The sequence below is a fragment of the Neophocaena asiaeorientalis genome, unplaced genomic scaffold (genome assembly GCF_003031525.2).
Source record: "Neophocaena asiaeorientalis asiaeorientalis breed wild unplaced genomic scaffold, Neophocaena_asiaeorientalis_V1.1 scaffold45, whole genome shotgun sequence".
In the NCBI taxonomy this organism is placed as follows: domain Eukaryota; kingdom Metazoa; phylum Chordata; class Mammalia; order Artiodactyla; family Phocoenidae; genus Neophocaena; species Neophocaena asiaeorientalis.
In genome coordinates this window covers 7,708,502-7,724,399 of record NW_020174642.1, presented here as the reverse complement: position 1 = coordinate 7,724,399, position 15,898 = coordinate 7,708,502, and the positions used below count along the sequence as shown (strand labels likewise).

At 48.9% G+C, this 15,898-nt stretch overlaps 1 protein-coding gene across 6 annotated transcripts; it reads right to left on the bottom strand.

Moving 5' to 3' along the window:
* Nucleotides 1-488: 488 nt before the first annotated feature.
* GET1 (guided entry of tail-anchored proteins factor 1) lies at nt 489-15,186 on the bottom strand. Of its 6 annotated transcripts, none has more exons than XR_003004969.1 (6): nt 15,045-15,186; nt 5,738-5,903; nt 4,479-4,546; nt 3,144-3,258; nt 2,114-2,235; nt 489-1,431 (listed from the first exon to the last, which is right to left on the bottom strand). XR_003004969.1 is itself a non-coding variant. In XM_024758251.1 (6 exons), exons 1-5 carry the CDS (start codon nt 15,144-15,146, stop codon nt 2,913-2,915), a joined length of 552 nt encoding a protein of 183 aa, XP_024614019.1. In that variant the 5' UTR covers nt 15,147-15,186; the 3' UTR covers nt 2,141-2,235; nt 2,894-2,912. The 6 variants fall into 6 exon arrangements, 5 of the variants coding, with proteins under 5 accessions (XP_024614020.1, XP_024614022.1, XP_024614019.1 ...); XM_024758251.1 differs by lacking the exon at nt 489-1,431 and adding an exon at nt 2,894-3,013 and having other exon boundaries at nt 2,141-2,235; XM_024758253.1 differs by lacking the exons at nt 489-1,431; nt 2,114-2,235 and adding exons at nt 2,479-3,013; nt 13,627-13,728 and having other exon boundaries at nt 15,045-15,151.
* Between the last annotated feature and the right edge of the window lie 712 nt (nt 15,187-15,898).

Sequence of the window (15,898 nt, the reverse complement as noted above, 5' to 3'; positions counted from 1 at the left end):
CAGCTCACGAATCACGTAGGGCCTGCGGCCTCGAAGGGGCCCAAGACCCCAAAGCTTCCTTCTGCTGCTATCATGTCCTCGGCAGGTCATCTGCTCATCCTCTGTGGCTAAAACGTACCTGTGAGGTGACTGGATGCTGGACACTGGTGTTTGCTGTAAATACAGCTGTATTCCCAGTTCTGCATCCTCTCCCAGAGCTGCAACAGCCTGGGGCCGGGTGAGTCTGAGTGACGAGGGGAACCCAAAACCCACTCTGTGACCATCAACTAAAGCAGCACAGTGCTCCGTCTCTACACAGCTCGATTACCAAAAGTAATAACGAACTTACTATCACACCGTCAGGGAACACAAGGATACAAAAGTGATCTTTTAAACACTCGTGCTAGAAGTTCGCTTCACAGGGCTGTGGCCCACTTAGTGATCATTTCAGGCCCTCTGCAACCGATCGGTCATAGCAAGTAAGTGGCCGTAAGGAAGGAAGTCACACAAGCACTTGCAAGATTGTAATTAGAAAAAAGTGTTTTTAAAAATACTGAGCAGAATTATACTTGACGGGGCAAACATGTAGCCGTTGAAATTAACTTAATCAGGCTTCCCAGTTTGTTTTTTAAGTTTGTTCCATTCTACAGAGCATAAATATTAAATGCTTTAAAAATACCCTTCATTAGAAATACATTAAATATAAAACACACAGTTCAAACACAAAACAATGCATTATGGGCTCATGAATACATTTATAAAACACAGTAATGAAAAGTTAACAGCTTCAAATAAGTGGATAATACCATCCAAAGGCTTGCCCAACAAATGACATTTTAGGAAGGAAAAAGCACAAGCAATGTCAATTAGTGTTATTCTCCCGGTAGTACAGCATGAGATTAAAAAACAAATTTTCAAATTCTAGTAGTAGTATTAAAATTAAGTTACTTTCTAATCTGGATTAAAAATAGCACAAAGTCTTTAAAGTACTTAAGTTATTAGAAAAGTTTGACTTTCCAGTTGGCAATGTGACCTTTAAAATATGCCGAGAGTGCAAATCACAAGTAACAACATGTAGCCCATAATGTCACACACTTCTTATCACAAGTCTGGTGCCATGCTGGCTGGTACACACGAGACTGACCTCCATGGCTCACAACAAATGTACAAAACTGTGATTCTTCTAAGAATCTCAACATGAAGTCCAAGAACAAACACGTTCAACAACAACAACTAACCTGTGGCTTGTGTTTCCTTTTTTAAACAAACAAGCAAACAAAAATAAAACAAAAAACAATAAAACAGTATAAATCAGATTTGTAATCTCCTCAGTGAAAATTCGTTTTTGAAAGTGCTGTAGCCAAATTCATCTTCTTTTTCAGCTGAAAGGGTGAAGCACAATGGCCACAACTTTGTTACAGACTAAAATCCAACAGGTAATTCCAACACCACCTAAAAATAAAGAAATGCAACATGAGAGCATGCCAGGAGTTCCGCCCACACTTCCTGCCTCTGCTACCTTTGACTTCTAGGAAATAGAGCACTTCAGTCCTTTCTGAGTAGTGTTGGGCTAACATCAAGTTTGTGTTTCCTGGGTTCAAACTGATCACTTTTGGGGGGGGGGGGCTGCTCTGGGTCTTCGTTGCTGCACGCAGGCTTTCTCTAGTTGTGGCGAGCGGGGGCTACTCTTTTGTTGCGGCGCGCGGGCTTCTCATTGCAGTGGCTTCTCCTGTTGCGGAGCACGGGCTCTAGGTGCGCATGGGCTTCGGTAGTTGTGGCTCTCAGGCTCTAGAGCGCGGGCTCAGTAGTTGTGGCGCACGGGCTTAGCTGCGCCGTGGCGTGTGGGATCCTCCCAGACCAGGGCTCGAACCCGTGTCCCCTGCATTGGCAGGCAGATTCTTAACCACTGCGCCCCCAGGGAAGCCCACAGACTTTCTACTGATTCACAGAGCTGCCTTCTTTACTAAGCAGGAACTATTCAAAACAACAAACAATGATTTGAATTTATCTTTCCTGCCAGAGGGATGCGCATCATTATTTATGATATTAATAGACTGTGAGACCACCCTGTAGGATGATCTGTTTTTCCCTTCCCACCGAAGCATTACAAGCACGAAGGAATGTTTACCCATACCTTTCTTGCCCCACTGATGCTGAGAGACAGGAAGAGAGGCCACAAGATGCCCGGAAGGGTGGCCTCTGGCTCCTCGGCTCAGCAACACTGAGAGCCACCAGCTACAACAATCCTGGCTGCGTCTGGGAAGAGGGAGGGGGAGGGGAAGGAAGGGGCCTGGCTAAATTGGAAATCTTTGACACGGTCATCCCTTTGACTTAGCAATTCACCTCCAGCATGATCACAAATCACAACCAAAGACTGGCTGACCAGGATGTGTACTGCAGCATCATCTCTACAGCAAAAACTGGGGACTTAAATAAATATCGTTTAACAGGGAAATCAGTAAATTATGACACATCCAAATGAAGAACAGCTATTCAAAATTCCTTAATAAAGAAATTTATTAAGCTGCCCTCTCAGCACAGCCAGCAGCACGTCCGTCTCTACTCTGAAGAAATTTACTGATGTGGAAAAAGGCTTACATAATAAGAGGGGTAAAAAATTGTATGTGCCAGATAACCTTAACCATACAAAAATAAATAGAAGACTGGAAAAAATATACTACAATGTTAAGAGCGCTTCTCCACAGCTACAGAGTCTTTTTAAAAGTCTTTTCTTATATTTCTAATCATTCTACGATGACATGTACTAATTTTAACACCCAAAAGAAATTCTTTCAGAAGTCAAAGAATGGCCAATAGCAGGCAATGCTAAGAGGGGCTAAGCATAGCGTGAATTGAAAAGGAGTCACAGAATTTGGGAACCAGAGGTGATGTTTCAATAAACGGGGTATCAGACCCCAGGTACTGGGCTTGGATCACGGAGGCAGGCTTGGGTTGAACTGTAGCCCTGCTACTTCACATTTCGGTGACACTGGACACGTAAGTTCTCTAGACGTCAGCTCCTTTGCTGCAAGCCCTGTGTGAGGCGGAGACGCAGAGCTCTCACTGTGAGCGTCAGGCTGAGCTCAGCTGACCGAACCTCCCGCCACACGCCCCTAGGTCAACCTGGCCACGCTCTCCCACCGCGTCTGCCAGCGCCCGCGTACCTGCCACTCCAGTGGGAAATGCTACCAGGCGGTCTAGTGGAGTTATCCACCTACTCGGCACCACGGCCACAGGGACAGAGTAGTACGTCCAGATGAGTGTGACCATCAGGGCAGCCTGCAAAGACACGGCTGGTGAGTGGAAACATCCCGCCAGGCACACAACCGATCACCACGGAAGACGAGGAAACATGGAAACAAACCAAGGAAACTCTCCAAATCGGTGACCTCAAACCCTACCCATCCAGTCCTCACAGCCAGCATATACACACTATCAAATTAGCTGACAGAGTAACCAAGGTCTCCCCCAGCGTAAGTGTTCTTTCCTCACTGAGCACCTCCTCTAGGCAGCCAGCTTACGCTAACTACACCTTATCAGTGACAAAAGTGATCTCACGCCTCTCAGATCCTTGAAAAACTAGCTACCGCTCTCACCCACACACCCAAGTGCAGAGGTGAGCCCTCTGCGAGGTTAAGTGGCGGGACGAGAAGCGCTGCCTGCCCTCTCCTCCTTTCCCAGCAGCGCTCGGGCAGCTGTCTTCCATCCCCTTCGTGGCCTTGAACGTGCCACTCGAGCGATCGGACCTCAGAGCGCGGCTTGCTCAACTCCTCTCCCTGTGAAACCGCTCTCGCACCAAAGTGACAACGCCTCAGGATCAATGTCCTCACACAAACCCAAACCACCTGGGCTTTGGGGAGCTGGGCGCAAACCTTTTCCCCCAGGAAAGATCACACATAGGACTGAAACTCGGAGACCGTTTACAGCAGCCACTAAGTGTGCGAGCGGCACTTCCACACCCTCGGCTGAAGGAAGCAGCAGCAAATGGGACAAGTAAACATCCCCCAGGTAAGAAAGTTGGGAATCAAAGGTCTTGGACTGACGTGAGAATGACGTGTTCCCTGCCTGAGAGCAGACATCTACACATCACCTACACGTCTGCACACCAGGTGACAGGCAACGGCCACAGTCACTGACCACCTTAGAAAATACAATGTCTAAATAAGCTCTCTCACTCCATACACCCCCAGGCTCCCAACACTGCACTGAAACAAAGGCAAAATGAAAGAACTCCAGAGAAGCGCATCTGCTAAAAAATCCCAACATTTAACAACTCTAAAAGACAAAGGCTAAAAGAGACTAAGAGAAACAAAGGCTTCATTTTAGTCTAACATAGAAATTCACAGAGTGTTCAGAGTTACACGCTAGCAGGACCACACAGCACAGCAGCTGTAAGTGGAAAAGCCTGAATTCCCAGGCCCGGATTCTGGGCCACATGGTTCTGGAGGACAGTCCGTTACCAACTTCAACGACCCCAGGTGACAGAATAGGACACTTACTTGCAATATGTAGAAAGCAACACTTATAACCCATTTTATCTTGGCCAACTGAGCTGTCCGTGCTTTCACTGAAAGGAAAAACAGGATGAAATGGTATCAGTCCTTAAAAAAAATGAAGAAGATATTCAAGCACACAGAAATGTTATTTCTTCTCATAAACTATTTTCTAACTATGTATGTAACATCTGCTCAATATACTTAGAAAAGCGAGTTCCCTGATGGTCCAGTGGTTGGGACTCTGCACTCTCACTGCCGAGGGCCTGGGTTTGATCCCTGGTTGGGGAGCTAGGATCCCACAAGCTGTGCAGCACAGCCAAAAAGCAAACAAACAAAATACACACACACACACACACACACACACACACACACACTTAGAAAATATAAAATAGAATTTCTTAGAAGTCACCCACTGTGCCATTATTTAAAATAGAATCACCCACAGATTATGAGATTTGAAGCTTTAATTTTAAAAACTCTTAAAGCTATTCATCTAAATCAGAGGTTCTTTTACGAGGCACTTACCAACGGGACTACCTTTTTCTTCCTGGATTTCCCAGACCACACAGCACACTAATCCATAAGTGGGAGTCAGGTCTGTCTCAGGCCTGGGCAGGCCCCTGTGCATGTTTTACTAGCCATGCACTCTCTCAGCACACAAGCTGACCTCCTATCCATCAGAGGAGACTGTTAGGAACGGTGGCAAACATAAAGCTGAGTAAGACCTGATCCCCAGCCTGAGGTCTACACTTGGATAAGGACACTGCTGGGCATTTTTTAGAGCATTCACAAAAGCTCCTGGGAATCCACCATGAGATTTTTCTAGGCTTCTCTCAGAAAAGTGTTGAATTTGAAAATGTCAACCTACAGAGAATGAAGAAAATCAAAGATGTTAGAGGTTTCTGTGTGGTTGCGTGTTTTTTTTTTTGTTCTTTTTTTTTTTTGGCCATGACTCTCGGCTTGCGGGATCTTAGTTCCCGGACCAGGGATCGAACCCGGGCCCACAGCAGTGAAAGTGCCGAGTCCTAACAACTAGACCACAAGGGAAGTCCCCAGGCTTCTGTGTTTAGAAAGCAAAGGTTCACCAGCAAATAAGGAGAAAGTAACAATTATTATTACTGGGTCTCTTCTAGACAACTTAAAAGTCTCTGTCAGCATCAGAACCTCAAAGATCAAAGCACATGTGCCGTGCCTCTTTCTATAAAGATTTCTCTGTTAATCGGCTCGTACGAAGCTTCCCACGCCACACACGAGAACAGTACCGTGAGTCTTGAGCTTATCAGTCATCTTGTTGATCTTCCTCTCCAGCCTGGCGTATCTGGCGAACTCGTCCATCATGCTGACGGTGGAGAGCTCCTGCTTCATGCCCTGGATCTCTGCTCGCATCTGTGACTCCTGCTTCGCGTCCTTCTGCAGCACCCTGGACATCTGGTGGAGGTGGCAGCCGGGATCAGCCTTCTCCCCCACCCCCTCCCCCATCCGCTTGCTGCCTCCTGCCTCCTGCAGCTGCCCTTTACCCCCACGGCCAGGCTCTGCTGCCCGGTCCCGGTCCTGCTGCCCCCGACCACAGAAACGAAAACTCCCCCCAACCCCACCCCGCCCCGTGAGTCTTTATTCAGTTACGTTTTTCCTTCTGCAGATATGCCCACGGACTGCTACAGCACAAATGTATGTATCCTTCACTTTTACTGCAAAATTGTGATTACAGGGTGAAAACTGATTCCATCCCCAGAGCTTCATTCAGGTGACAAGGACCGTGCACGCCCCTCATTCCTGTAGAATTCTGTGCTAAATTAGGTGGGCCGAGCAAGGGGAGTGCCGGCGGTCAGGGATGAAGCGATGGCGGGTGAAGAGGGCATTCCCGCAGAGGGGCTGCCTGGTGTGAGAGTCGGGGTCCCACAGCAGGAGGGGCACACGTGACAAGAGGAGGTGGTGGTGGAGGCCGAAGGCGAGTTACAAAGGATTGCACAAGTCACGGACACCTACCGAGGATACCGTGAGCCAGTTTTCTCACTGTGAGAAAAGGGAGTGAGAAACATGCATCGGGAGAGAACCAGAATAAATCCCGTGGGACTGGATGAGAACTGGAGGCACAGGTGTGACCTCGTGGTTTTCCATAGATACACAGACAGATGAAATAACAGACGTAAATGTTTGTGAAGAGGAGCCTCTGACTGCCAGGCCCCACGTGGGACACGACCGGCCCAGGCGCCCTCCTGGCCGCCCGGACAGTGGAGGGGACCCAAGTGTGAGGACAGCTGCCCGCACCGTCCCCAGACGCCCCCCCACAGACACACACACCGGCCAGGACACCACCAGCGGCCCGGGCTACACATGCAGTGGCTGCCAGGTAGCGCCTAACAACCCACCGGGACAGGTGAGGGTCCCAGGAGAGCGAGGGGAGAGCAAGGGGACCACACTCGCACCAGCGCGGGGAGGTCCACGGGCGACCTCGTAGGGGACTGAGAATTCCTCAGGGACTGACCTGGAGTGATGAGTGTACCTCCCCAAATCAACGCCCACGGTATCTGGTGAGATGCAAAGAGAACACAGCATCCTTTATGTGACATCCTCGCCAAACACTGGACAAAGATGTCCACAGGAGGCCATTGTGCAAAGTCACTGCCCTGCGACATTCAGAAATGTCATCCTCGCAATTCAAGGCAAGACCAAGACTCCTTCTAGACTGAAGAGACATGACAAGTATGCGCTATACATGGTGCTGACTGGGGTCCTTCTGCTACAAAGGACGTCACTGGGACGAGGAAACCCTGAACGTGACAGGAGGATTGTACCTGACAGCTGTACTGCGGCCAAGGCCACTGTTTATACACTAATATACTGGGGAAAGAGGGCACTCGGGTTGACAACTTACTTTCAAATGGTTCAGGAAACAAAACCAGCTCTTTCTAATGAATGGATAACTTTTTTTGCACGTTTGTGTTTGTTTCACATTCTTAAAAATATATTAATAAAGATACATTAATAAACTATATTAATATATTTCCCTGTACTGGTACATAGCTGGTGCACAATAAATCAGTCTGTTCCTCTAGCCCCTGATCCCCCCTGCCTGGTGCACAGTAGGGTGACTCTTCAGTTCGAGCTGGCCAAGGACATACACTCTAGCCAGATCCACCCTAGGGCAGAAAACAGGAATGCACCAAATTATCTTTAAAAATCACAGAATCATCTTAAAGAGCAAGGAGTTCATAGATGCTGCTTAAACTTTGTAAATCAAGAGACAGGGGCAGGGACTTCCTGGCGATCCAGTGGTTAAGACTCTGCGCTTCCATTGCAGGGGGGCGTGGGTTCGATCCCTGGTCCGGGAACTAAGATTCCCGAATGCCATGTGAAACAGTGAGGCACAGCCAAAAATGCAAATAAAGGTGTATTTTTTTTTAATTTGATTTTAAAAAAACAGGTGCAGGGTGGGGAAAGGACTTTCAGAGGTGATGGAGATATTCTTTACCTCGATTGTTTCAGTGGTTACCCTGATTAAGTGTGCCAAAACTCATCAAACTGCCCATGTACAAGAAGTGAATTTCACTGAATGCAAATTACACGTCAATAAACCTGACTCTTAAAACTAGGATTTAGGGCTTCCCTGGTAGCGCAGTGGTTAAGAGTCCACCTGCCAATGCAGGGGACACGGGTTCGTGCCCCGGTCTGGGAAGATCCCACATGCCGCGGAGCGGCTGGGCCCGTGAGCCATGGCCGCTGAGCCTGCGCGTCCGGAGCCTGTGCTCCGCAACAGGAGAGGCCACAACAGTGAGAGGGCCGCATACCGCAAAAAAAAAAAAACAACTAGGATTTAAAAAGATAATAGAGGGGGGACTTCCCTGGTGGTGCAGTGGTTAAGAATCTGCCTGCCAATGCAGGCAACACAGGTTCGAGCCCTAGTCCAGGAAGATGCCACATGCCGCAGAGCAACTAAGCCCATGTGCCATAACTACTGAGCCTGCGCTCTAGAGCCCGCGAGCCACAACTACTGAGCCCGTGAACCACAACTACCAAAGCCCACGCGCCTAGAGCCCATGCTCCGCAAAAAGAGAAGCCACCACATGAGAAGCCCTCGCACAGCAACAAAGACCCAACGCAGCGAAAAATAAATCAAAAAAAAAAAAAAGAAATAGAGGGGCAAACACATTACGTACATAGCATTATAGAGAATACAGGCTGTGCTTCACAGATTTTTTTAATCGAAGGCTTGTAGCAACCCTGCAACAACCAAGTTTATTGGCACCATTTTTCCAACAGTATTTGCTCATTTCACGTCTCTGTGTTACATTCTGGCAGTTCTCATAATATTTCAAACTTTTTTATTATTGTTATATTTGTCATGGTGTTCTTTGATTAGTGATTTTTTTTTTTTTAGGCCACACCACGGGGCTTGCGGGACCTTAGTTCCTGGACCAGGGATCGAATCCCAGCCCTCAGCGGTGAAACGGCAGAGTCCTAACCACTGGATCAGCAGGGTATTCCCTGATTAGCGATCTGTGATGTTACTACTACAACTCACTAAAGGCTCAGATGATGGTTAGCATTTTTTAGCAATAAACAATTTTTTAATTAAGGCGCGTACACTTTTTTTACACAATGCTATGCTATTGCACACTTAATCGACTCTAGTGTAAACGTAACTTTTTTATGCACTGGGAAGCCAGAAATTGCATGTGACTCACTTTACTTCGATATTCACTTTATTGCAGTAGCCTGGAACCAAACCCGCAATATTTCCGAGGTACGCTGTACATAAAACAATTAAAAACTGGAAAGGCCAAAAATGGTTACTCAGGAGTGGAAAGTGAGTGAGGGCAGGAGAATAAACTTGAGGGGAACTGAAGAGATTTGTGGTTAAAATTAGGAAATGCAGCGCTTGAAGAAAAAATGAATATATTACATCTACAAGTAAAAAAAAAGAAAATTTGGAAGTGTTTTAAGTTTGCAAATAGGTACCAACATTAATCCAAGACCTCCTTACAAATAACTGTTAAAATATACTAGAATTATGAATTGAAATGTAAGATTTAAGGAGATTTGAATTTTTTAAATGTTCTTAATATTAATTTTTTTAAATATTTATTTATTTGGCTGCGCCAGGTCTTAGTTGCGGCATGTGGGATCCAGTTCCCCAACCAGGGATCGAACCTGGGCCCCTTACACTGGGAGCATGGAGCCCTAGCCACTGGACCACCAGGTAAGTCCCAATATTAATTTTTAAGACATAAACATCTGGGGCTTCCCTGGTGGCACAGTGGTTAAGAATCCACCTGCCAATGCAGGGGACACGGGTTTGAGCCCTGGTCCGGGAAGATCCCACATGCCACGCAGCAACTAAGCCAGTGCACCACAACTACTGAGCCTGCCCTCAAGAGCCTGCAAGCCACAACTACTGAGCCAGCGCACCACAACTACTGAGCCCGCGCGCTTAGAGCCCGTGCTCCGCAACAAGAGGAGCCACCACAATGAGAAGCCCGCGCACGGCAACGAAGACCCAAAGCAGCCAAAAATAAATAAATATAATAAATAAATTTTTAAAATATATATCTTAAGTCTTTTTTTTTTTTTAATTTCTATGAGGTTTTTAATTTGTTTTTTTGGGCTGCGTTGGGTCTTCGTTGCTGCATGAGCACTTTCTCTAGTTGCGGCGAGCGGGGGCCACTCTTCCTTGCAGGGTACGGGCTTCTCATTGCGGTGGCTTCTTCTGTTGTGGACCACGGGCTCTAGGCGCTCAGGCTTCAGTAGTCTCCTAACCGCTGTGCCACCAGGGAAGTCCCCTGAAGTTTTTATGTACTCAAAGGTGTATTAAATCTCCCACTTGACAGAAGCTGATAAACTGTGTAGGGTATGGTTTTTCAAACACCTGGAGATGGGTCCACAAGTAATTCTAAAGCAGAAAAGAAAATAAGTTTTTAAAGATCAGTGAGGGAATTCCCCAGAGGTCCAGTGGTTAGGGCTTGGCACTTTCACTGCCTGCTGGCCAGGATCAAATCCTGGTCAGGGAACTGAGATCCCGCAAGCCATCAATCAATAAACAAACAAACAAACAAATAAATTTGCTTATCATAAAAAAAAATCCGGTGGGAGAATCTGGAGAGAAAACAAGGGCAGAACCAATCCTTTGCTTCTCTTGTCCCCAGACGCTGGCCCTCTGCCTGTGTGAGATCACAGTGTCCTCCTCAGTCACGCTCTGATCCTGTCCAAGTTGGACACTCCCTCTGCCAACAAAATGCCAGGACTTGGGTGGCACTGGGGTTGTTCAAATCCTCACTCCCCCACTCAATGGCTGGCAACTCTCTGGACCAGTCCCATCTGAAAATCGTGCCCGACATTTACAGCCCAAAGGCTCCTCCCTCCCGGAACACAGCCGGCATCCCTGGGAATGGCGGCTCAGGCGTGTCCCTAACACCGCAGGGAGAGCCCTCACCCGGGGAAGGGCCCAAGGCCCAGAACAACCCCACATGCCCCTCAGCCAGGATCGGCCAAGTCGGGCCCACTCCTCGCAGCCCTGGTCCCCGGCACGGGGGAGTCCGCATCTGCCAGGCCACACCTGCTCGTGCGCACTCAACCCCCCTCGCCGCCCCTGTCACCTCCTCAAACAGCACTTGGGGCTCATGCTGGTCCACAGCAAGAACTCTCTAGGCGACCGTGCTCCCTGGAAACGGGGAGGGTCTCAGCAAGGCCCGCAGCGGCAGGCCCTGCAGTGTCCACCCCTCACCTCAGTGGCCCAGGCCCCTAAAGAGAAAAGGGAAGCGGCCCCTTTTTTAGAGCAGCAAGTTAAGTGATTTTGAAGTTGTCAAACACAAAAGTGGCGGCCAGTCCCACACACCAAGTCCCAGAGGACAGCCTGCGCTGCACCCACGCTCAAGGTCTGCAAAGCAGGGGGTCTGTGAGGAAGTGGCCCCTGGCGCCTGAGCACCGCACGCGGCTCTCGGGGACGCGCAGGCAGCCCTCCGGCACGTAGGTCCTGGGGCGCCTGCGCAGGGCACAAGCCTCGCCCGGACCCTCACCCCTCCCTCCGCCACACCAGTCCTAGGGCGCCTGCGCAGTGCACGCATCTCTCCGCAACCCGCAGGCCGCCCTCCAGCGCATCGGCCCTGGCACGCCTGCGCAGGGCACATGGCTAACTAGGAGCTCCGCCCGCCCTCGGCCACGCCGTCCTGGGGCCCGGGGCGCCTGCACAGCGCGCCTCCGGCCACGGAGGGGGGCGCTCCGCAAGGTGGTCTTTGTCCCCTCTGCCTCCGCCTTTGGTTGTGCTGGATTGCAAATGCGTCCTGTGGCTGGAAAGGAAACATGAAAGAACTCGCAGGAAAATTCTAACCAAGTCAACGCCGAGGACTGGGCGTCCTTACCCAGGCACCCAGCCCCTACCCCAGTATTTGGCTGAGGTCCCATCCCAGGACCTTGCAGCACTCTGCTGGGAGAGGACTTCTTGAACTTGAGAGACTTCCTCAAATGGGAAGGTGCGCCCCTTCCCTGCTCTGACTGAAGGGAAGAAGCTTCGGAAACCCTGGAAGGAAGGCTACAGTCTGAGGTGCAGGGGACATGGCCCGTTCCCAGTCAAACTGATCCTCACTGGAGTCTTTCCCACGTGCATCCTCAGATCAGCGCTGTAATGGGGCAGCCTGTAAGGGTCGAGAAGCAGCAGCATTTTACCCTACACGGGACCAGCGCGTTCCTTACAGCTTTTCACTGACCCTCAACACAAACCATATCTCTTTATTACTTTTCCCTGTTGGAACACCAGCAACTGTACTCTGCCAGGATAATGTTATCCTTCTGAACCTGGCTAACAATTCTGACAGTGTTACAAGCAAGGGAAAATGGGTCTAAGAAGGCTAACTGGTTGGAGGTTAGAGAGGTTACATAGGATGCAGCAAAGGACGTGACACAGGTCCAAGGACAAACCCAGTGCTCATTCACCTGAACGACAAACAGCCACCCTGATAAGGCACAAACCTCGTGCATGTGTAGACTGCAGCAGTAACTTCTTACGAGAGTGTGCTAGCTGCAGGACACAGGTTTGGTGAAAGCTTGGTGAAGGAGCCAGAGGTGATGACAGTTCTTATTTACAGCCACTGCCACATCCCAAACACTCTCCTCCTTCCCCCTCAGCTTATGAGAAACTAGGAACAATTCACAGAGGAATACAAAACCAACACAGCCTCTTTCAGCAATTGAGGTTAGTTTTGTGTGTGTGGTTCCAATATAAGGTGAAATGAGATGGGGTACATAGGAAGAATCGAAGTGATACTGCAAGTAAGATGGGCAGGCAACCCACAGAATGGGAGAAGATGTTTGCAAATCATATATCTGATAAGGAGCTAATATCCAGACTATATAAAGAACTCCTAACTTAACCACAAAAACGCAGCCACTCACACTGGATGTGGGCCTCCAGAGAGTGCCCTTCCCCTAGGGACAGCTGCTGCAGCCCCATTAGAAAAGGGGCCACAGACCTGAACAGACTGTTTTTCAAAGATATACAGATGGCCAATAAGCAAATGTTCAACATAACTAATCATTAGGAAAATGCAACTCAAAACCACAAAGAGAAGCCACTTTGCATCCATTAGGATGGCTATTATCCAGAAAGGAAAAATAATAACTAAAAATAACAAGTGTTGGAGAATGTAGAGAAAATGGAACACTTGTGCATTGCTGGTGAGAATTTACATGATGCAGCCACTGTGGAAAACAGTACAGCAGTTTCTCAAAAAAATTAAAAACAGAATTACCATATGATCCAGCAATTCCACTTCTGGGTATTTACCCAAAAGAACTGAAAGCAGAGATTTGAATGAACACTCGTACACGAATGTTCTAGCAGCATTATTCACAATGGTCAAAAGGCAGAAACAATCCAAATGTCCATCAAAAGATGAATGAACAAACAAAATGTGGTATATACATACAGTGGAATATTGTTCAGCCTTATAAAGGACAGAAATCCTAACACAGGCTGCAACAGGGATGAACCCCCTAAGGACATTATGCTGAGTGAAATAAGCCAGACATAAAAGGACAAATATTATATGATTTCACTTATATGAGGTGCCTAGAAGAGTCAGATTCATAGAGACGGAAAGTAAAATGGTGGTTGCCAGGGACTGGGGGAAGGGGCATGTGGATAACGCCCCACGTTTACCTGGGACAGAGTCTCAGTTTAGGAAGCTGCAGCTCTGGAGACGAAGGGTGATGAACAGTTGCACAACAATGTGAATGCACTCAGTACCACTGAACTGTACACCTAAAAATGGTTAAAATGGTAAATCTTATGTATATTTCACCACAATTTTTAAAAAATAAGAAAAAAGAAAAGTGGGCTGGGGCCTACTCTTCAAGGGTCTTTTATGCAATGCTGAGTACTTCGGACACCATCTTAAATACAAGGAAACATCAGGAAAGATTCCCAACGGGGGATGGGATTAAGAGAGAATTGGCTCAGGACAACTTGGGTGATAAGGTCCTAGAACAGAGTTTTACACAAAACAGGCACCCAATGGATACCAGTAGAGTAGAACAAAAAGAAGTAGAAACCCTGTCTAGTCTTATATACCCCACCACCACCACCAATTTATACCAGGAGAGAAAAGCAGAACTGAGTTCCCAGGACACTGGTACAGTGTGCGCACCCCATCTTTGAGTCTCGGCCTAAGTCAGATAGCCCCTCACTCCCACTGTCGGCCTACAGAGGGCGCCCTTCCGCGGAGAACAGCTCCTCACCTTCTCCACACACACCTCCCATCAAATATGCCACCAAACCCCCTATTCACGCTCCAACAGGCAGAGGGGCAGACCTCGGAGAATCACACACCAAGGATCAAACCTCCACCCCAGCAATCACTAGCTGGGTGTCTTAAGACAACTACTAGACTCTGAGTCAAACACACCTCCTCTGGGAGGTACAGGAAGATGGCATGACAGTCACAGCAACCGTGGCGACTGGACACGAGGAAATTACTCATGATGGACAAAACGCCCCGCAGAGAGTGCTCCCGAGTGACCGTCGCTCCTCTGGGTACAAGAAACATCACAGAGCACTGGGATTCTAAGTCTACACTGTCTCCAACCCCTCCCGCCCCAAGAATGGGGACCCCTGCATCCTGAGACCCGTCCCCAGGGACCCTGCACAGGGCACTTCACACGAGAAGGCGAGACTTCCCGGAGCCCCGGACGCCGTGCTGCAGGCACCGGCCCTCCCCACGCCCCCACCCCAGCAGCCTGAGGCTGCTCGACGCCCCCAGGAACCAGAGAACAACGGAAATGAGTGCGGCTGGCAGAAGGGCACTGAGAACTCCAGACCGCTGCCACGCGAAAACGTGGCCAAGCGTTATCAGGCTCTTTTTTTTCTCCCCCAGAATCCAGAAAACCGGATATGGGGGTAAAGCGTTGCGACTTGACGCAAGCAACTCACTCAAAAACACCTTAAAACACAGGACGGCCCAACCAAGACGCCTCTGCAGGCCGAATCCGGCCGTCGGGCGGCCAGTTTGAGACCCCTGTGTCTACGGCACGCTGGGGCGGCGACCCCACCGGCCCCTGGAAGGCCAGATAGCCACTTACGAAGGAGGAGAAGGACGGGAGGAGGATCCTGAGTACATTGCACCCAAATACGAAGCTGAGCACCAGCAGCCAAGCCCAGCGGTCGGCCTCGGCCGCGCTCATCTCGGAGGCTCACGGCGGCGCCAACTCGGCTAAAACAGCTCCACCTGGGACCAAGCCGGAGGCCGCGCGTGCGCAGTGAGCCCAGCGGCCCGCGGAGGGGCGCCGCCGCGCCTGCGCACTGCGCCGCACTCGGGGAGGCGGGGCCGTCTCTTGCTCCGGGCTCTGGTTAACGCCAGCCTTGTCCTTGGCCTTCCCGGCTTCCGTAGACTTCTCGCAAGCGCCCCACCACCCCGCGGAACCTGTTTTCCAGATTCGGCCTCCACCGTGTCTCTGGTTTTGTTGTATCTGCAAGCCACTTGTGTGGTTATGTAATTAATGCTTTCTTTAAACTGACTCACCTTTATTCCTAAATAAATGTATTTTTAAATAAACCTTTCCGTAAATAGAAGCCTACGGTAATGATAGTAGCAAGTAACCGTAAAAAGAAAAACGTAAGTAGTTTTTAGTAAGTAGTGTTTACATTTCAAAGCTAAACATTGTAATAAATCTAAGTAATTTACAAAACTGCATACCTGAGGTCCTGCTTACATTCAGCCTGTAATAAAGTAGCCTACATTTATGGGAAGATGAGGTTTTACAGCGAAAGAATCCTAACTCACGGTTATGTGTAGTAGGTAAAGCAAAAGATGATTAGCTGCCTCTTCTGCCCTGGTTGGAGTCTGAGAACTAACTCCCAATCAGAATGAATCGAGGAGCTGTGGTTCTACAAATTTCTGATTAAAGAAAACATGTGAAGCGAAACTATTCGATAG

Coding starts and splice junctions, on each gene's coding strand:
- GET1 (XM_024758251.1), bottom strand. CDS start 15,146: ATGAGCGCGGCCGAGGCCGACCGCTGGGCTTGGCTGCTGGTGCTCAGC. Junction 3,259..4,478: donor TTGCTTTCTACATATTGCAA/GTAAGTGTCCTA, acceptor GTGTCTTTGCAG/GCTGCCCTGATGGTCACACT. Junction 3,014..3,143: donor ATTTCCCACTGGAGTGGCAG/GTACGCGGGCGC, acceptor CGCCTCACACAG/GGCTTGCAGCAAAGGAGCTG.